General features: G+C 38.4%; 1 protein-coding gene across 2 annotated transcripts in view; it reads right to left on the minus strand.

The window, feature by feature from the left end:
* Positions 1–2,070: 2,070 nt before the first annotated feature.
* PLEKHA2 (pleckstrin homology domain containing A2) overlaps positions 2,071–21,840 on the minus strand; it is a 128,313-nt gene continuing 108,543 nt past the window's right edge. For both annotated transcript variants that reach the window (XM_072635135.1, XM_072635136.1), the window contains exons 10-12: positions 17,660–17,723; positions 12,189–12,266; positions 2,071–10,553 (exon numbers count right to left, since the gene is read on the minus strand). In XM_072635135.1, coding sequence (XP_072491236.1) covers positions 10,194–10,553; positions 12,189–12,266; positions 17,660–17,723 — 502 coding nt within the window. In that variant the 3' untranslated portion in view covers positions 2,071–10,193. The remainder of the gene's footprint in view (positions 10,554–12,188; positions 12,267–17,659; positions 17,724–21,840) is intronic.

Consider the following 21,840-nt stretch of genomic DNA (forward strand, 5'->3'; position numbering starts at 1 on the left):
ACAATAACAAAGTTATATACTGATAATATAAGTTATATAATACTGGAAAATAATCTCAGACAGAAGATACTAGTGGTGAGGAGGGAATGGTGCAGGAAAAGTTTTCTAGAGAAGGTAACATTTAAATTTAGTCTAGAAGGAAGCCAGGCAAGCCGAGAGAGATGAGGAAGAAGAGCACTCCCAGTATGGGAGACAGCCAGTGAAAAACTGTACAGATGTTAAGATATAGCCAGAAGGCCAGTGTAGTTGCATCACAGAATACATCAAGGGAAGTAAGGTGTAAGAGGGTGGAAAAGTAGGAAGGGTTGTGAAGAGCTTTAAATGCCAAGCAGCATTTTATATTGGATCTTAGAGACAATAGAAAAACACTGGAGTTTATTGGTGGAAGGGGAGGAGAGAGAGAGCTGGTCAGACATGTACCTTCAAAAAATCACTTGGGCAGCTGAGTGGAGGATAGATTAGAGTGAGGAGAGACTTAAGGCAGGGAGATCAACCAGAAAGTGAATATGATGGACTGCCCATGAAATAATGAGCACCTAGTGGCTGTGAGTAGAGAAGAGGGGGAAGTAGAAGAGAGATGTAAAGCAGAAATAACAAGACTTAATAACAGCTCATATATGGAGATCAAGGAGTTAAAAATAGTGCCAAGGTTGTGAGCCAGAGTGGCTGGGAGAACTGTGGTTCCTCAATAGTAATAGGAAAGTTTGAAAGGAGAGGGTTTGGGGGAAAAGAGAATGAATTCTGGTTTTGGACATGTTGAGTTTAAAGTAATCCAAAAGGCAACTGGTGATTTGGGACTAGAGTTCAGGAAAGAGACTAGATCTGGGAACAGATCTGAGAATCATTTGCACAAAGACAATAATCACCAAATGAGTGAGATAGTATCAAGCTACATAGGTAGCATCTTAGACAGGAAGAGAACCCAGATTTTCTGACTTTAAACTCAGGTCACTATGGATATGAATTAATGAGACAGATTAATTAGTAAGATCCAAATGAAGCCACATATATGATAAGGAACTAATTCAAGAATCATAGGCTTGTAGAACTGAAAAGAACTCTAGAACTCATCCAAAGGCATCATTTTACAGAATTATAACTACTATGTGACCTTGAACAAGTCACTTCACTTTTGTTTTTCTGCTTTTAGTTTCTTTTCTGAAAAGGAAAAAAGGGTGTTGGATTAGATGATAAAAGTCATCTTAGCTTAAAATTTGAGCCTGAGGAGACTGAGGTTCAGAAGGGGGTGTGACTTTCTCAAGTTTATACAACTTACTGGAACTCAAGCCTCCTCACTCCAAATTCAGTGATCCACACCTACTCTTCACAGTTTGCTAATAGATATTCCTCCACTAGGCAGAGAAGTTGCTTTCACAGTGACTTGGTTCTTGCATCCCAAATCAGATTACTAGTAACTATAGTAATCTAAGATCTGAGTTAGATATCTTTACAATTCTTTTCTCAGCATGTAATTCTGGCAGCCTACTGCAGTGGGTACAGACCCTACCTCTGCCACATGACTAGCATTGGGTAAGTCAATCTTAGGCAAGTTACTCAAGTTATAATCATCTGTGCACCTCAGTCACTTCCCTAGGATTTATTTTCTAATTGTCTGTTGATGGAAGGGGTTCCCCAGATTGATGAAATCATCTTTCTTATATTCTGTTTTACATTTTAAAAATGTACTTCTTAATTTGGTAGTGAATTCCATGACATTGCAGTTCTTCAAACAGAGACTGAAGGAGAACTTGGAAGGGTTGTTGTAAAAGGGGATTCCAACTTTGGCTGAGGATTGATAATTGAGGTTTCCTTCAACCCTAAGATTCTGAGATTTCTATCTTTCTAGCAAAAAACAACAGCCATGGGGACCTTCCCCTTGTAGCTCCATTTTTTTTTTTTTTTTTGCTTATCTTTTATTGAGTTGAATTAAATCTGAATAGCAATTTGGTAGCTCAGAGAGCATAAATGGAGGCAGGTAGATATCTTAGTTTACCTTAAAAGATGTCCCTATTAGTCTAAGGTGAGTCACTGCCTGTCAAATAGAAGATTAGAGAAGACCACCACAGCTCATACATCAATACGTCATATCATTTTATTAGAAAACAAGAAACAAAAGTTATAGAAAAGTATTTCTGCAACGATACCTAGTACAAATCACAAAGCAAAAAGCACCAGTTTTCGTGCAGTTCTGGTATTGTATTTATAATGAATACATTTCACAACTGAAACCTTTCCTGAAAAAAATACACACATCAATCAGACTATAGTCTCCTTCACAAGCAGTTCCAGCAGAATCAACAGAAGGAAGGATTAGAGGAGTGGTTTGTGCCCAACATCTACTTCATTTCACTTTAAAACCAGGGACAAACTACTGGGCTGTCTACGTAGACAGTGAAACAGACATAAAAGGAAATAGAAAAGGAAGGGAGAAACAAACAGCAAAAGTAAAGAGTGACAGCTCTAAGTAAAAGGGAGACAGCTCAGTGAGGGAGTCAGTAGAATGCTGAGTTGGAGTCTGGGAGACATGAGTTTGAATTCTGCCTCAGACAATCCCCTTGCTGGGTGACTCCAAGCAAATCACTTTGTTCTCATCCAAAAAGTGAGGAAGTTGAATTTGATGTTTTCTAGGGTCGCTTCCAGTTCTAACTCTAAGATCTTCTTCTCCTATGTCACTGTCTGATGTTGTAAAAGCCCTGGTTCCTTACAATACATGTACTCCCACAGTCCAATCAAGTACCAAGCCTCCAAAATATGCTGGTTGTATACTGATCCTCCCAATCAACATCAAATAGATTTATTTCAACTTTGCAGGGTAGTGTAAGGAAAGTTCATGGCATTATCATCCAGAGACCAGTTTCAAGTCCCGTTTACTTGTGGTGTAATTTTAGGCAAGGGCAGCTAAATGGTGCAGTGGATAGATAGAGTGCTTGACATGGAGTCAGGAAGACCCAATTTCCAATATGGCCTCAGATACTTACTATCTTCATCACCCTGGACAAGTCACTCCACTCTGTTTGCCTTGGTTTCCTCATCTATAAAATGAGCTGGAGAAGGAAATGGCAAACCACTCTAGTACCCTTGCCAAGAAAACCCCAAAGGATCTCGCAAAGAATTGGCACAACTGAACAAAAACACCACTTTCTTCACCACAAAGGAAAATGAAAAATGGTTCCATACTTTCATGGTAAAACAGAAAGGATGACAGTCTTAGGCAAGTTACTCAAGTTATATTCATCTGAAAAATAAGGATGATATAATAATGGTTCATTTTAATATAGTGCTTTAAGATTTTCAAAGCTCTTTCATGTGCTTTTAAAATTTGATTTCACCTTGTGAGATGAGTGCTATTATTATCCTGATTTTATAGTTAAGGAAACTGAGGCTAAATCACTTGCTCAACTACCTAGTAGTTCCTGAGAAGAGATTTGAAGTCAGATCTTCTTGTATCTAAGTCCAGGACTCTATCCACTATTCTGTCTATCTTAGATATGATGAAGAATTGAGATAATGTGTGAGAAAACATTTTATTCTCCCCCTGTAAAGCATCATGCAAATGTAAGATCACTAGAGATATAGGAATTTGAACTGGAATGGGCCTTATAAGGTCATCTAGTTCAACTTCCTCCATTTTATTGGTGAGAAAATTTAGTCTAAAGAAGGGTAAGTGGGACCCAAGGTCACAATGGGTAGTATAAGTAGCAGAGCTGCGGGCAAACCTAAATTACCTCTCATAGATTGGAAATTGAGGGGAGGAAGAGGGAAGAGAATCTCTGTTTCTAGTGTACTATGAATGTAAGACAAGGTGGGACTTTAGTATAACAGGCAGACACAGATGTATGTCGGCAATACATCCAAGTTAAGGCACTGTGTAGAAAATCCACTTTCCGGTTGGGTTGCATAGATTTTCCCCCTCTTTTTTTATTATTGTTACAAGGGATTGTATGTGGTGGGGAGTGGAGGAGGCAACATAGTCAGAAATTAAAGCGATGTGAAAACAAAAGATAACTATGACTAAAAAAAAGAAAACCTCCTCCCAAACTTCTGGAAACGTCATTCAAAATGTCTAAAACCAAGCTATTATTATCATCTCCACTCCAAAAAGAAATTAAAAACAAAAAAATATTATTTGGGTAGAATGCATCCTGTTATCTATGGAACTTGAGCAGACTGGTCCCTCTCCTTTCCTTACCCTAAGCTCTAGTTTTCAAGGAGAGGAACTATAGGTAAAATATTTTGAAAGCATATCTCCACCAAGTGGTTAAGAAACTGTCTTAAGAAACTGCCTTGTGAACACAGAGAGATAATTGGGAATTACATGGGAAGAAAATGGGAAATGTACTGTCTACAACCAATCTGGGAATAAAGTGGGGCTGTTGGGTTACACATTGGATAGAGCAGTGGGCCTGGAGTCAGACCTGAGTTCAAGTGTGACCTCAGATAACGTGACCCTCAGCAAGTCACTGCATCTGTTTGTTTCCATTTCCTCATCTGTAAAATGAACATAATAACACCCACCTCCCAGGGCTGTTGTAAGGATCAACTGATGTAATTGTAAAACACATAGTAAGCACTATATAAATTGATAGAAAGGGCCTTTGACAGGCAATCAAACCCGGATTCAAGCCCTAGCTCTACCACTAACTAGCTGTTTAATGTTGGGTAAGTCATGTCTTGGAGCTATGCTAGATGCAAGATCAGGTCATTTCTAGTTCTAATACTGTGAGGAAATCTTCATTTTACAAATGATAGGAACTGCCACTTTAGCTAAAGAATATTTCATGGTTTCATTTGTTGAATCTCAAGCCATGCATTTTTTTCTCTGCCTTTTTCATCCTTTCCTTTAGTCAGTAGCCAATAAGCATTTATTAAGCACTTACTATGTGCCAGACACTGTATTGTGTCAGAAATACATAGCAATGCCAATGACAGTTCCTGCTCTCCAGGAGTGTGGGGAGGAGCGGTGTGAAGAAGACATCATGAAAACAACTCTGTACAAACAAACTACATACAGGATAAGTTGGAGATAATAAGACGAAAGACACTAGCTTTAACGTGGATCAGGAAAGACTTCTCATAGGAATTTTAGCTGAGACTTGAAGGAAGCCAAGGACATCAGAAGGTGGAGATGAAGAGAGAGCATCTCAAGTATGGGGAACAGCCAGGGAAAACCCCTGGAGCCTGAAGATTGAGTGTCTTGTGCAATCATCAGCAAGGAGGCTGGTGTCACCAGGAGTGATTTCAAGAGTTTTTCTCTCTGAGCATCATTTTTACAGGAAGAAAATATAATACATCTCTGGTACGAAATTTCAGTGCCTAAATTCTCTTATTAGGTATACAATTCATTTAATATCTTACAAAAACAAAACAAAACAAACCTCTTTTACTTCTGGTTGAAACCTCATTGAAACTCTGACTTGAAATTCTGAAAAGGTTACCAACTCTGATTGGAGCTTTCTCTGACCTTTATTATGCTGATATCCAGAAGGCCTCCAAATTGCTGGTGTAGACCAGCCTTGGAGTTTTTATGGTGCAACACCTTTATGTTGGAATAGTAGGAAATGTATAAAAGGCTGAAATATATAAAAGTGGAGGAAGTACTCACACTCTGAAAACAGAGATCCACTAAACATCGAAGTATCAAAGATTAAGATGTATATTCTTGGGAATAATAAATGCCACCTTTACAAAATGGACTTTTTGTAGGATAAAGCAGATCATTTCAGCATCCTGGTCAGTTACTCCTAACACCAACAACTCACTGTCACCAACACAGGAGGCAAGCTAGCCTACTGAAACAGCAAGGCACTTTGAGAGAGGAGGTGACATGTGCCTCACAAGGCAGATCACAGCCTACACCTCTCCTTTGACCCTGTTAGAATATCCTGGACTCCTGTGAATAGCAGCATCCACAATTCAAGAAAGCACCCCTTGCATAGATGGGCCCTGTCAACTTCTGTACTGCTTACTGTATCCCTTGACTCTTCAGTAGTCATAATTACTTAAGACTGGGGAAGGAAAGTCTGTGCCACTTAAAGTTTTGGCACTTACAAATTGTTCCATATTAAAGACCAACAAAGTTTTATGGATGGAAAATTAAAATATTTTAAAAAGATACATTATCCTCTGCTTTGCTGCTGCATCCGAAGAACCCCTGGGCCTCTCCATCTGACTTGCAGTTGTGAAAGGGAAGTTTTTGAGGGAAAGGACACTCTTGATTTTCTATTTGTATCCCTAACACTAAGATACATATTTTGCACATAGTAAGAGCTTAATAAATATCTTTCCATTAATTAATTGATTAATCACTATGATGCAATCTCTATCACAATGCTTTCTTTGAAAGAAATACTGAAGATGTAACATCCCCTCCCCACCCCTTCTACCCCTGTCTCCAAGAGAAGGAATTTGGTTTCTGATAGATGCAATGCTTCTTTATGTCAACTGGAGGGGAGTTTTACATCAATGGAAAAATTTGGAAAGGAATCTTCAAATCCTATTCATTGAAATATGTTGAGGGTAGAGGGATGCATAGGAGATATGTGTGGATGTTTGATGAGAATGCACAGAAATTCTGTGATAGTTGTTTATCTGCTTACTAGGTGGTGAAGAAAAAGCCTTCTAACTAGTTGGTTAGTATGAGATGTCTGTCCTCTGCCATTAAGTTATCCTTAATCAAAGATTCTTGAGGATAAAATAAAAAACTTAAATTACAGCTCTTTAAAAAAACAGATCAAATGATCTAGAAGTGAAGAGAGGCTTTTCTTTGTCTCTTCACAGTCAAAGGATCAGAGGACTCATCTTACCTTGTGGAAAAGACACAATTCAGTGCACCAAACATACCTTTCAAGGGATAATTCTCAATATAAAATATAACAGTAGCCCTATTAGAAAAGGTGGATTTTACTTATGCAGAAGCATTTCTATTAACCTCTTCCTCTAGACATCATCTTTTCATTTAAAAAATAAATTTGGCATCAATAGCCAAAGCAGATACAAATTTATGGGCTTAATGGGAGATTTTTCCAATGTAAGCTTCTTCTTGAGAGCAGGGGCCATTTCATTCTTTCTGTTCATATCCCCAGCATCTAGCATAGGACCAGGCACAAAACAGGCACTTAAATGTTTTTGGTGATTGATTGCCCCTGGGTCCATTCCTGGAAACAACTCAGAGCAGTCATCTGGTTTCCTTCCACTTGGAAAACACATTCTATTCCTTAGTTGCAATAACTCAACTTCTTAACCAAACAATTGGAGGCTTCCAATCATGTGCATTCACCTCCCTAAAAGAATGGCAAAACAATTCTTAAAAATGAAAACATTTTCTCATACTAACTTGGCATAACTGTAGTGTAGTTGCACTGGTTTAAGAAAGAAGTAGAATTTTAATATTTGGAGCTAGAATGAGCGTTAGAGATCTACTCTAACCTCCTCACTTTACAAATAAGAGAACAGAAACTGGGGAGGGGAAGGAGAGGAGGAGACAAATGACTTGCCCAAAAGTCACACCCCTTTGCCCTGATTTGTCAAAGCCCAGGTAAATATTTTAAAACTTTCAGTGAATGTTTTACATATATATATATATGTATGTATATATATATGTGTGTGTATATGTATATATACACATATATATGTGTGTGTGCATGTACATATATACTGTCCATGTACACGTATACCATGCTTACATATGGATACATACACATGTATATGCTCATGTTTAAGTGCACATATGTGTGTTACCTGTTAGGAGATTTCCTCAGTGACTATAGACATATTCTGTTATAACATGAAAAGCCATACCTTATCATTTAGGTAGAAAAATTAAATTTCTTATGCTCTTCTAATGGATACCTGAGAATGCTCCAGTCAATAGAATCACTGAAATCTCAGTAATCTCAAGCTTAAGGGATTTGAGAGTTCATCTAACCCAGCAGTTCTTAAACTTTTGATCTCAGGACACTTTTACACTTAAAAATTGAGCCTCCCCTCTGCTCCTCTTTTGATTATGTAGATTATTTAGACAATGTAGATATTTTTTGTTTGTGTAGACTATATTTAGTGGTATGCTGGTAAATAATTTACCTCTCCAAGAAAAAAAGAAGTATACACACTACACATTTTTAAGTTTAATTTGCATTATCAACATTTTCTCCATCGCCTTCTTAACTTCAGATAATCAACAAAACAATAAATCGATCCCTGATTTGTAGCATTTATTGATTTCCAAGGTTTAAGTGGTCACACTGGAAATTTAACAGTAAGCTCTCGAGAACTGGTTGGAGCTGACTCCAGCACCTCGCTGGTTATATCCATTGATATTTGTTGTATTAGAAATTAAAACGTTTTAGTATTATTATGAAAATAGTTTTGGACTCAAGGATCCTCTGAAAGGGTCTTGAGGACTCAAGGAGTCCCAGGACCATGTGTTAAGAATCACTGATATAGGCTAATCCCTTCATTTTACTGAAGAAACTAAGGCCCAGAATGCTTTACCAGAGGTTTTGTAGATTAAAGAGACAGAGCCAGGATCTGACCCATGGTCTTTTGACTTGAAATCCAGTGGTCCCAAACTGATTTCTATTTCCCTAATAACAGTAGCTTACATTTATGTCACACTTCATAAAACATATTTCTGTTTTCTTAAAAGTACAAATGACCCTCACCCCCAAATATTTTACTGCAAAACGCCCAGAGAGGTTTCCAACAATTTAAATGTCAAAAAATGTGTTCTTTATAACCTCATGAATGTTAAAGAAGATTTTGAAAGTTGTCAATTATATTTTGTTGTTTTAATACTAGACTCTATCTATCCCAAGGATTTACTTGGGAAAATATTGAGCGAAGAAATGGAGAGAGTCTTCAGCGTGCCCTAAGTTATACAACACATTATTCATAGGGCATAGATAAGGAATTCTTCAAAAAGTGATCACCTGGGACATATTATACAGTAATTCTGGTGGTCTGGTTTTGTCTCAAAACTAATCTCCAATTGACTAAGAAATAATGAATAATTAGCAAGGACTGAGGTTAGCTCTTCTTTAATAGTTCTTCACCTTTGACAAGACAATATATTCTGGGTGGAAAATAGGAACAGAAAAAAAGTTCACTTGGTTGAACCTTATTTTCCCTTTCCTATAGCAGGCCCAGCACTTATTTCCAAAGTTGATACAAGTCCAAATTCTGAATGTAGAGTTTTTTGACACATGAGACCATGGAATCATCATACATTCATCAATCCTCCATACATCTCAAACTACTATCATACCACACTGAAAGCAACACTCATTTGAACAACTATAGCATTTGACATCAAAAAGTGGGGGCTTGGCATGCCAACAGAATGGGTAGGGTCTCGTGACTTCACAGTATTTGGCTGTTTCATATTTCAAAAAGGATACAAAAGACAACTTAGCATTTTCATATACTTATTTTATGCTCTGTGGTTGAGTTGGGACCCACACTCCCTCCTTCCTTTGTCAGCCTTCCAGGCAAACTGTTCATGCCTATAACCTGAGGAAAAACACTGAATTTTGACCAAAATTAACACTACCTTTCAAATAGATTATTCTTAACAGAAGCATAAGATACAGGGAGAGAATTACGCAGAATCTAAGAACAAGAAAAAGTATCATAATCAACCAACAATACTGGGAAGAAATTTTGATCCTTCACCAGGCCCCACTGGCTTGTTTTCACCTTTGTTGCCCCGTATCATCACTTATATCTGAAATTGTCAGATTTTGGCCAGAGGAAGAATAATAATAACATTGATGATTGAGTAAAGTTTCTTTTCTGGGAAAATAAAAAGCACATAGACATAAAGTTTTGTTAGAGGTAAAGTAAACCCATAGCCTTTTGCAAAGTCTCTACTTCTCTTAGAGCAGGAAACTGGTGAGTGTTGAAAGGACATCTTAACAGTGAAGCCACAGAACCAACTCAAGGTGTCAGGACCTGGAACTGAACTCTACTGTTCTCGCTGAACATGGCTGTGGTACCACTGGTCCCTGGTCTCGGTAGGTTACATATATACTGTCCTGTAGAACAACTTGAGGGTCTGCTATACCTGGAAGGCTCCAGACAAGCCAACTCCACAGAAGTAAGATTGACTGACACACTGTTGTCCCTCAAGACAAAGAAACTTTCTGGTTCTGGACACACAAGCCCCTTTTCCTCCTCTCTAGCCCTGCTGTGCCTGGTTACACATCAGAGGTCCGTATATGCTCATCATCCAGGTTGTACATGAATGATTTCTCTTTGGGGTGTTGGGGTTCTGATCGATGCCGTACCCGAGAACTTGACAGCATGGTGGCATCGCCTTCCCCAAGTCTGGACATGAATGGGGAGCCTCCAGGAGTCTCTTCATCCAGAAGCAGCTTTTCATCTGCCTGTGGAACAGGTGTCCAGGGCTGCCAGGATGAAGCAATAAAGGGAGCTTTGCAGGGAGCTTTCTTCTCTTCCCCAAGTGGCCGTCCTCTGAATGGGGTAGAGTTGGGCACACTGGAGAAATTGGAGCTTCCAGGCCGGGACAATGAAATTGATCTAGAGAAGGACATTTCCTGGAATAGATAACAAATGAAGATGGGCAATGTCATGAGTCAGGATATTCAATTTGACAAACATCTCTTTATTAAACACTTATGCATGGCACCATACTAGGTGCTAGAGATAAGAAGACTGATACAAAAAATATGATATAATATGGTAATGCAACAACATAATAATAAGACATATATATAAGTATATTAGAAACCAGTATGATTGATAGAGACAAAACACGAAGTGCTTTGGTAGAATCTAAGAAGGGAAAAGAGCATTTTCAGTTGGAGCAATCAGCACAGACTTCATGGGGAAAGTGGCACCTAAGGTGGGTCTTGAAAGAAAAAAGATTCTTTTCGTTTTTTCTTTTAACTTTTATTTTTGTATTAGACTTAATAAATACTAAATAGAATGAGCATTTGAAGATATATAGTAGAACAGAAAAAGAGAATTGTATACATACAGAATAGGAAAAGAGGGCTAACCAGGAAATTATGGGTCTTATGTATAGTTTTTCTTTTTGGGTATACAGTGTCCCAAAAGTATTTTACTGCAATTTAAATTATTAAAATTTGTTATTAAATAAGTTTATTCATGCTAACACTGCACTAAGGCTCTTGGGACTCTCTGTAGAATAAGATTGATTTATAGCTTTCAAATCTGTTCTTATCTGGTCTTTCTATTTTCTTTTCTTCATTTTTGGGGGGGGGATACCTCAGTGACTTGAAAAAGAGGAATCCAACTGGCAAAGATGAGGAAGGAGAGCAAGAGTGTGCTGGAGTCGACTCCTACTAGTTCAAGAAAGTCAACTATTAAATGTTCAGGGTGAGAATTTACACTGTAGGGAATTGGCAAATACTACCAACCAGGGCTCCAGTTGTCATTTTGGTGATTGTCCACACCAGGCGTAGGGAACTTGCACCTTGAGGCCTCGTGTGGCTGTCTAGGTCCTCAAAGTGCAGTCTTTTGACTGAGCTCAAGTTTTATAGAATAAATCCTTTTATTAAAGGATTTGTTCTGTGAAATTTGGATTCAGTCAAAGGGCTGCACTTGAGGACCTAGAACTCACATCACAGGAAATGGATGGGACTTTGGAGAGTAACTAGTCTGGTCTCCTCATTTGGCAGATGAGGAAACTGAGGCTGGGAAAAATTAAATGACTAGTAACGGAGTCAAGAGTCCTCATGGTCCAAATTCAATGCTTTTCCCACTGTACCACATTTTCTTTGTGCAACGTATTCTAATCCCCAGGAAATATACCTCCCCCAACATCTCTATTTTATAACTCCAGGCATCCTCCCAATGTAAACACAGACAAACTCAGTGGCATCTGAAGTCTGAATTTAGAACTGTCTTTTGATCTCAGCGGCAGGTAGGTTTGCTGCAGAATACACCATAAACATTACGTCTTCCCTTTCCCTCAGCTCTTCATAACTACTCCAGCCTCTTCCCTCAAAAAAACAAAAAACCCCAAACCAAAAAACCTGCATCCAAACCAATGAAGAAACAAATAAAAAAGAGAAGACAGTCTAATGCTGCAGCTGCATCCTTGGCACAGGCTGCCTGCCTGTCCCCATCTTCCAATAAAACATGCCCACTCAGTAAGCCTTATCTTTAATTGGTATTAACTGTGTAACAGAAAGGATGTGACTTACTTTAGGATGGCACTTGAGAGCCTGGACAGCTGTGCCAATCTCCTTGATCCAGCTGTGCATGTCTTCTGGGCTGTCAGCCTGGAAAATATTTATATGTGTTGTATGGAAACACTTAGGAACATATCTGCCCAATTTGTAAGTCTCTTACTTGATGTTGGAGGGAAGAGAGCTTTGGATCAAGATTTAGAGCTGGAGGGACCTCAGAAATCACCTAACTCAGCAGGTTCTTACCTTGGCATTAGTGAATTTAAAAAATGTTTTTGATAACTATATATCTTTGTAATTAAACTTTTTGCAATAAATGAAAGTCTGTTTTCTCTGGCTCCCATTTCTCCTGAAATGGAAAGCAAGAAAAACAAAACCCTGTAACAGACATGTATAGTTGAGCAAAACAAAATCCCTTATTAGCCATGTACAAAAAAAAAGAATACATCTCAGTCTGCTGAGTTCATCACTTCTCAATCTGTAGGTGGGTTAAATAACACCATAAAATGTCATTTTTAAAAATGGAAAAAAAAATATCTGCCAACCCCACAAGGGGGCAGCTGAAGGGAGGGAAGAAGTTACTCACCCTGATTGCCATATCTTTTACCATCTGAATGACCATGAGCATATCTGGACCTCAGTTTCTCCATCTACAAAATGAAGAGACTGGGCTAGCTGATTTCTAAGGTCCTTTCTAGCTCTGAATGCTAGGCAAGTTTTCTGTAATCAACAGCCCCTTCACCCCCCACAAATATCATCAGATCAAGCAAATCGTGATCATTGTCCAAAGGGAATGAGAATATTTCCTTGAGGCCTCATTTCCATGCCTCTGTAGGGTTAGAACTGAAAGGAACCTCAGGGTCATCTACTCCAAAACTTGTATTTTATAGATGAGGAACTCAGGCCCAGAGAAGTCAAGCAACTTGCCTATGGTCACACAGATGGTAATCATCTGAGTCAGTATTTTAATCCAGGGTCTGGTGACTCCAGAACTAGTTCTTTTTCCACTGCGCTGGAAGAAACCACTGAGATGACTAAATCCAACTCTCTCTCTCTCTCTCTGTGTCTCTCCCTCTCTCTCTCTCCCCCCCTTCCTCTCTCTCTCTCTTTCTTTCTTCTCTCTCTCTCTCTCTCTCTCTCTCTCTCTCTCTCTCTCTCTCTCTCTCTCTCTCTCTCTCTCCCTCTCTCTCTCTCTCTGTCTCTCTCTCACAGAGATGAGGAAATGTAGGCCTACAGAGATTGAATGGACCACCCAAAGTCATGCAGCTAGTACATGACAAGACTAGGACTGAAGCACAGGCCTTCTGAATCCCTCTCCAGTAACTTTCCCCACTATATCACTAGCACCAAGCTGTCCTGCATTCACATCTCCTGACTGTTTTTGTAATTCTTCGCCAATAGGGGTAATTTTTATCCACAAACCAAATTCATCTTTGTACTAAGGAAAAAAAAAAAGGTAGTGCTAGAGTACCTCCAGAGATCCCCTAAAGAAGTACAAATATCCACCACTGGGGCAGCTAGGTGGTGCAGTGGATAGAGCACCAGTGCAGGAGTCAGGAGGACCTGAGTTCAAATCTCACCTCAGATACTTAACACTCACAAGCTATGTGACCTTGGGCAAGTCACTTAAACTCAATTGCCTCATCCTGGGTCATCTCCAGTCATCCTGGTGAATATCTGATCACTGGATTCAGATGACTCTGGAGAAGAAGTGAGGCTGGTGACCTGCACAGCCCTCCCTCACTCAAAACAAAGTCAAGCACAAGTCATGTCATTATTTCTCTGATGGTATGGTCTTCTTCGGCAACGAAGGACGAACACACAATTGTCCACCATAATAATTGGGCTTGTAGACTAGCAGAATAAGATTTTTAGTTTTTCAGTTGGGGTTGCCCTCAATCTCAAGTTCTATGGTACCCAGAATTCCATCTTTAGAGATATATTCATTTGGGTTAAATGTTGACCTCTCTGTATAATCCCCATTTTGAAAAGCCAATTAGTAGAACATATTAAGTCCCTAACATCTCAGCATGAATGAGTTGATTATATTCTTTATTTCTAGGGCAGCATAGCTAGGTCCCAATTAGTGCAAATAATGAATACCATAAAGTATGTATTCTAATTTGCACTATCTGGAGTTATAATTATTTATATAATATATATTATACATAATGGACATATAGAATACTATACATAATACATGTATATAATTCTAGATAAATAAAATATAAATTATATGTAGCATAATAGCTGAGATTTATATAAGCTTTAAGGATTAAAAAGCATATTACATATCTCATTTGATCCTTATGATAGTCCTGTGAGGTAGGTGCTCATCCCTATTTTACCCATGAGGAAACTGAGGCAGAAAAAGATTAAGTGATTTGCCCAGAGTTGTACAGCTAGCAAGGAATGTGAAGAGAACACATTCTCTTCAAACACAATATCTGTGATGAGGTTTCACTAGGACTGGCAGTGTCTGACGGTGGGACAATCACCTCCCTCATTAGTGAGGCTAAACCTCTTCTATATTGTAGTTTAAAGATTGTGTTAGCTTTTGAAGCTAACACTGTTGGCTCTCACAGCCCACTAAAACACCAAGATCCTTCTTCACAGTTAGCTATTATCTAGTCACAATTCTCTTATCCCGTACTTGTACAGTTCATTTTCAGAACTGTACCATCAGGCTGTAATATTTGTCCTTATTAAATCTCAACATAGCAAATTGAGCCCATTACTTTAGCCCATTAAAATCTTTTTGGATTCCGAATTTGCCACCCAAAATATTAGTGATCTCCTCAAGCTCCCTGAGGGATAATTTCCATCTAGGTCACTGATAAAAAGGAACAAGATTAATAATAGAACTTGCATTATACTTATTTCAGAACTTGTCTTATCCTCCAATTAGACTGTAAAGTCCATAAAGGTAGGATCATGAAATATCTAAACATTCAACCTTTAGCTATCTAAACATACAGTATTAAAATACACAGTTGTACTACATATGTGTGTATGTGTACATATACCTACATATAAATACTAATACTATACTGACCATACTTCAACATTTACGAAGCATATTCCATATATTATGACATGAAACTCACAACAACCCTGCCAAGCAGGTATACTACAGGCATTATTAGTCCCATTTTACACATAAAGAAACTGGAACTCAGAGAGTTGAAGACTTTCTGGCAAATATCAGAGGGGAGAGTCGAAGCCAGAGCTTCCCAACTGCAGCATTCTTGTCTATAAGGTCAAGCTGCATCTCCTATGGTAAGAACTCAAAAAATTTGCATGAAAATTCTTGATATTGAAAGTCTTCTGGGAAGACAGAGAGAGGAGGTTGCCAAAGCACATATACCATGATGGCAGAATGAAAAAGCATCGGATACATTTCTTTCTCTAGAGGATTCCAAAAAGTCTCACATTAGGATGGGGTTGGAAAATGGCCAAATATGTTATAGCTTGATCATTTCATAGATTATGGTGCCATAAAAGATGATAAATATGAATAGTGAGAAATAGGATAAAACCTATACCAAGTACTGCAAAGCAATAAAAGTATAATCAAAATGACAATTATACATAAAAAGAGAAAACAAAGCCAAAGGCCTCCCAGCTTCAGCTGGTTACGGAAAGAGACAACAGCAAAAATACATTGCATGCTTATTTCAGTTTTGATTTTTTTCTGTTAATGTGCTTGGTGGTGCTCTGCAGAACTAAGGGCTTTATGTAAGATGTTTGTCCTTATTTTGTAAGTTTATTTTAAGCTTTAAGGTTTGAAAAACATATTTCATATCTTCTTTGATCCTTGCAATTGCCCGGTCAGGTAGGCGCTCATTCCTGTTTTACCAATGAGGAAACTGAGGTAGAGAGAGGTTAAGTGACCTTCCCAGAGATGCATAGCTAAAAAAGATTCTGAAGAGGGTACAAAGAGGCAAATAATGGTTTTAAAAAATAATTTTAAAAAAATCAATTAAAATATAAAACATTTTAAAAATTAAAAATAACAAGTAAGCTTACAAAAGTTTTAAAAAATTAAAGTGAAATAAATGTTTCTTGATCTGAGCAGATAGCTATCACACTTCTTGCTTTAAATAACAATGACTTTCCAAGGTATTTGATTTCTTTCCATCACCCTTCACTATCCCCAAAGCTTTTTCTTCCTTGAAATGAAAAAAAATCTCTTTCTCTAAGAGAAAACAGTCAGCAAATACATACATATATACATATATGTATGCGTGTATGCATGTATACACATACCACACCCACATATATATTTGCGTGTATATGTGTGTGTGTGTGTTCAACTCACTAAGAAAAGCTCCAGGGTCCCTGACCTGCCTGCTTCGTGCAGGCAAAGAACAATGAATGATGTACTATGAAAGCAGGCCTGGACAAGTCTGGCTGCCAGTGAAAGCTGAGTGGGTCCCTAGTTTGTCTTATGAAGGCATTTGGAGAAAAGGGATGGAAGCCAGGCTATGGGGGAGAGGAGGCTTTGAAAAGTTTGCCAGAAATACACAACCAAATTTATACATAGAGTTGCTGCATTAGAAAATTGTCCCCATTGTGAAAGACACATAATAATCTCTGTCAGTCTGGGAAATGGTAATAATTGTTGGCATTGATAAAAGCGCTTTAAAATGAACAAAACACTTTATATACATTATCTCTTTTGAGTTTTAATAACCTGAAGAGGAAGGTTTCTTACATGTTATTATATCCATTTTACAGATGGAAACTATGGCTCAGAAAGTTGACATGATTTGCTCCAAGTCACATGGTTATAACATGTATTGAAGAGATGAGCCGAACTCCTGTCTTCTGAGTTTGAGTCCAGGGTTATGTCCACTCTCATGTACTAGAGATCAATGGGCTAACAGTGGTTAGAGGCTCAAGTCTGAAAACACAGGCCCTGGATAGAAGGCCATTTTTCCAAAGGCTAGTGCCAGGCAGGAATTTGCAGCTCCTGTGACTGCAGCAGGAGATGGGAGGGAGCCAGCACTGTGGGTGGAGAAGGGGAACCCCGGACTGAAAAGCAAGGGCCCAGACAATGGCTTTCTCTGTGCAGCTGGGCTGTGCACCTGGCCCTGAAACAGGGCACTCTGGGCTTCTGCCCTTCTATATAGAAGTAACGTCCACATACAGAGCTATGGCTAAAAATAAACCAGAAAGGAGAAGTGAAATCACTGGCCAGTTCTCCTTTTCTCTGCTTAGTTAGAATCCAGCAGCTGACATCAGCTGAATACAAACTCACATTCCCCAGTACAGTGGCTCAGCCTGTTTTTATTTTTGTATGGTTGGGAAGTTTGGGGGCAAACATCCTGTTAGGAGATAATGGCACTTAGAATAACTGTCAGGTGCTTAATTTACAATTTAGACTCTTAGAACGAAAAAGAGAAAGTAGAGAAAAGAATGAGGTTCATTAACTTTGCACTCACAATCATAAGACCTTAAAACACTACTAAAGGTCATCTTACCTGAATATAGAAGGTCCGAGAACTTGTTATTATTTCAAACAGGTTGTCTCTCATTAAGAGATCTCTAGACATAGAAACAGAGAACAAAGAATTTAACAAAAAATGTGCTAGAATTACTACAGGACACTTAGCTTCACTTAGATATCCAATCATGACCCTGGTGATCATTATCTCTTACCTTTCATCTCTTGAAAAGATGGAATGTTAGAAAAATATTTGACACCAAAATTTTGAACCAATATATTTTTTAACCTACCAATCAGGATTCTCTCTAAGTAATAAGGGTTCTTAACCTTTCTTGTTTGTGAACTCTTTAGTAAGTCTGGTGAAACCTCAAAACCCCTCCATATTGTTGTCTACATTCAAAAATGAAGGAAATACTAAATTTCAGTGACAGGTTAGTGAAAATAAAGATGTAAATTTTATTTTCTGCCCAAGTTCCCCTCAAATGGGTTGGTAGAACCCAGGTTAAGAATCCTTGCTCTTGAGAACTGACTCTCAAATTTGACCATCCTGAAACCACCCTGACCCACAACCTTTCTTATTTTTCTTCAAATTTCCTTTTTTTAAAAAAAAAACATGAATTTAACAAACATCCACAAACATGAACATGTCCTTCTACAAAAAGTAGGAAAACAAAAGGACAGTATTTTTGTCTGAGGGGCAGCTAGGTGGCATAGCAGATAGAGGACTGAGCCCAGAGTTAAGAAGACTCATCTTCTTGAGCTCAAGTTTGGCTTCAGACACTTAGTATCTTTGCCAAGAAAACCCCAAAGAGGGTCACAAAGAATTGGACACAACTGAAAAGTCTGAACAACAACAAAATATTTGACTGCTAAACTTCACTATGTATGGTGTGGTTTTAGTTTTTTGTACATTTCAGATTTTGTACATTTCATAGCATAGTTGTTCCAAAATGGCTGTTTTTCTGCATCTTCTTTCGAATTTCCTCCCGTCTTCTTCAGTATAGTTTTTAACTATTTCATAGTAGCACTTTCTTTGTTTCCTTTTTGCATCTCTCGTTAATACTCCTTTCATTCCTCAGTGTCTCCTATTCCCCAAAGTCCTCTCACTCCCTCACTCCCTCCCTCTCTCTCTCTCTCTCTCTCTCTCTCTCTCTCTCTCTCTCTCTCTTTCTCTCTTCTCAAATATAGTGAAGCATAAACAAGACCAAAACAAAACAAAACAAAAAAACAAGCAAACCAATCATGGATTACTAAGGTCTAGAAAATGTATTGCATATTCAACACCTACAGTCCTTCACCAAAAGATAGGATTCAAGCTTTATCAACAGTCTGCTAGTTGTGAGTGGTCATTGTATTGATCAAACATTCAGAGATCTTTTCTTTTCAAAGATTATAGACATTTTATAAATTATTTATCTACTTCTTCTCACTTCACTCTTTATTAGTTCATATAAGTCTTCCCAGGTTCCTTTGAATCTCTCTTTCTTATAGTACAATAATGTACTATTATATTAATAATGATATAACTTGTTTAGCTATTCCCCCATTGATGGGCATTCCCTTAGTTTCCAATTCTATACTACAACAAAAAGTGCTACTATAAAAATTCTTGTACATATTCACCCTTTCCCTTTGTCTTGGGTCAGCTTGGAGTGTATGTCTAGTAATGGTATTACCAGGTCAAAGGGCAGTCACAGTTAGTGATTTTTGAGGTATAGTTCCAAAATGCTTTTAACCGGGAAGGACCAATGGAACCAACCTTGCACAACCTCTCCTACATCTGCAATCTTCCTTTTTAGTCATCATTACCAATTTCATTAGTGAAATGGAACCTCAGTTGTTTTAATTTGCATTTCTCTTATTATTAGTGATGTGGAATATTTTCAATATGGTTTTTGGATTTGTTGAGAACTTACTGTTTATATCAATCAACCATTTATCTATTGGGAAATGGTCCTTGTTCTTATATATTTATGGCAGTTTCCTATTTATCTTGGATATCAAAGTTTGTTTTTTTTTTTTAAGTAAGGGAGTCTGCTGCAAAGATTTTCCCTAAAACCACTGTTTACCTTCTAGTTCTAGCTGCCTTAATTTTATTTTGTAAAAATTTCATTAAAGTTGTTAATATGATTTCCTCTGACCCTTTCTGTCCCTACTTTGGTCAAGAACTTTTCCCCTTTCTATAATTATGAAAAATATTTCCCCCTATTCTCCTCCAATTTGTTTAATGACATGACTTTTCACATCCAGGTCCGGAATCCATTTGGAGCTTGCTGTGGTATATTGGCTGAGACGCTAGTCCAAAGCTAATTTCTGTCAACCTGCTTTCCAGCTTTGCTAAGAGCTGTTGCTGCTGCTTTTTTGCCAAATAGCAAGTCCTGTCCCAGTAGTTGTTAATGCTTGGGTTTATGAAACACTACACTACTATGCCTGATTGCTTCTGGGTCTTAGGTACCTACCTACTCTGTTCCATTGATTAGCTTTTCAATTTTTTAATCAATACTAAAATGTTTGATAACTGCTGCTTTGTAGTATACTTTAAGATCTGGTAGTGCTAGGTACCCGTCTTTCCCTCTTTTTTTTCATCACTTCCCTTGAGATTCTTGACTACCCATTCATTAACTTCCAACCTACACTCCCAAGTGATTTACACTCTTCTCATCCACCTCTGTGTCCTACAGCTAGTCACCTCCCCATAATCCTTAGTGTGGATACCAATGAAATTCAAGGCCTCCCCCACAGCAACTCAGCAGTTCAGTCACGCTGCCTCAGAATAAGGCTCCGCAAAACTCTCAGCCACTCTGCATTCAGCCTTCCATCTTTTCAACATCAAAACCTTTTCAGCTTCGTTGATTCAGTTATTCAACATGTATTTCTTAAACACTTACTATGCACTTAATAGGGGCAGCTAGGTAGTCCTGTGGATACCGTGATAATGCTGGAGGCAGGAGGTCTCATCTTCCTGAGATAAATTTATGACCTCAGACACTTATTAGTTGTGTGACCCTATACAAGTCACTTCACCCTGTTTGCCTCAGTGAGCTGGAGAAGAAAATGGTAAAACCATTCCAGTATCTTTGCCAAAAAGAATCTCAAATGGAGTCACAGAGTCAAACACAACTCAAAAATGACTAACAACAACAAAATGTGCTTAATGACCATGCTACAATTCAATAAACGTGCTAGGTAAATAGGAAAGTAAGAGAAGTCTCACAGGTTGTATTCGTCCTTCATTTCTTCAGAAGACCATACCATCAGAGAAATGATGACATGACTTGCACTTGACTTTGTTTTGAGTGAGGGAGGTCTGTGCAAGGTCACCAGCCTCACTTCTCCTCCAGAGCCATTTGAATCCAGTGACCAGATATTCATCAGGAAGCCTGGAGATGGCCCAGGATGCAGTGTGGGACCTTGGCCTTTTCAGGTATTCACTTAGAGGGAGGTAATGCCCATTGAGTGAATTGGCCTCTAAAGAAGAGGCAAAGGAAGGCAAGAGTGTCTTTCAACTATACACCCATCTTCACTTAGTGCAGTTCATTACATTAGGATGATGTGCTGATATGAGCTCATCCCATCAAATGCCTACAAACTAGAGAAAAAAGTCCTTGGTTCCATTCAGGGAAGAGAGGACAGACTCCTGACTTCTAAGTTTTAAGCCATTAAAATTGTAAAACTTCAGAGTCTGAAAGAAATCAGAAAATTTCTAGTCCAAAAAAAATAACTGAACAGGGGGAAAAAAACCCCTAACCCTCACAAAGTGGGAAATACAAGCCCCCTCCCCCTGCCCCCGCACCGGGGAGAGTATGCTGGAACAATCCAGGAGGTGTAGTGGTAGCCTTGAATGCAATTGGGGAACTGATTAAAATAAGGGGATGGTGAAAGCCTAAGGAAAGAAGAGGGCAGGCAAGCATGTCTGCATTGTTGGGAAGTCCAGCATGCCAATGGATTGACTTGTTGACAATATGATACTATATGGTTACATGACACAATATTGTGCCATCAAAATTTCAAAGCAAGGAAAAAACCACAATAAATTATTAAATTTAAGATATATCATTTAAAAATATATATTTTTTGAAATGTTGCAATTTTTTAAAAAACCATTAAAGGGTTAAAGAAAGTAGATTTCCAAGGGGTGCTGAGCAATTTTTTTAAAGGGGGCAGTAGGACAAATAAATTTGGGAACCTCTGCTCTGTAACATCCCCAACATGTAG

This window comes from Notamacropus eugenii, chromosome 1 (genome assembly GCF_028372415.1).
Source record: "Notamacropus eugenii isolate mMacEug1 chromosome 1, mMacEug1.pri_v2, whole genome shotgun sequence".
Classification (NCBI taxonomy): Eukaryota; Metazoa; Chordata; class Mammalia; order Diprotodontia; family Macropodidae; genus Notamacropus; species Notamacropus eugenii.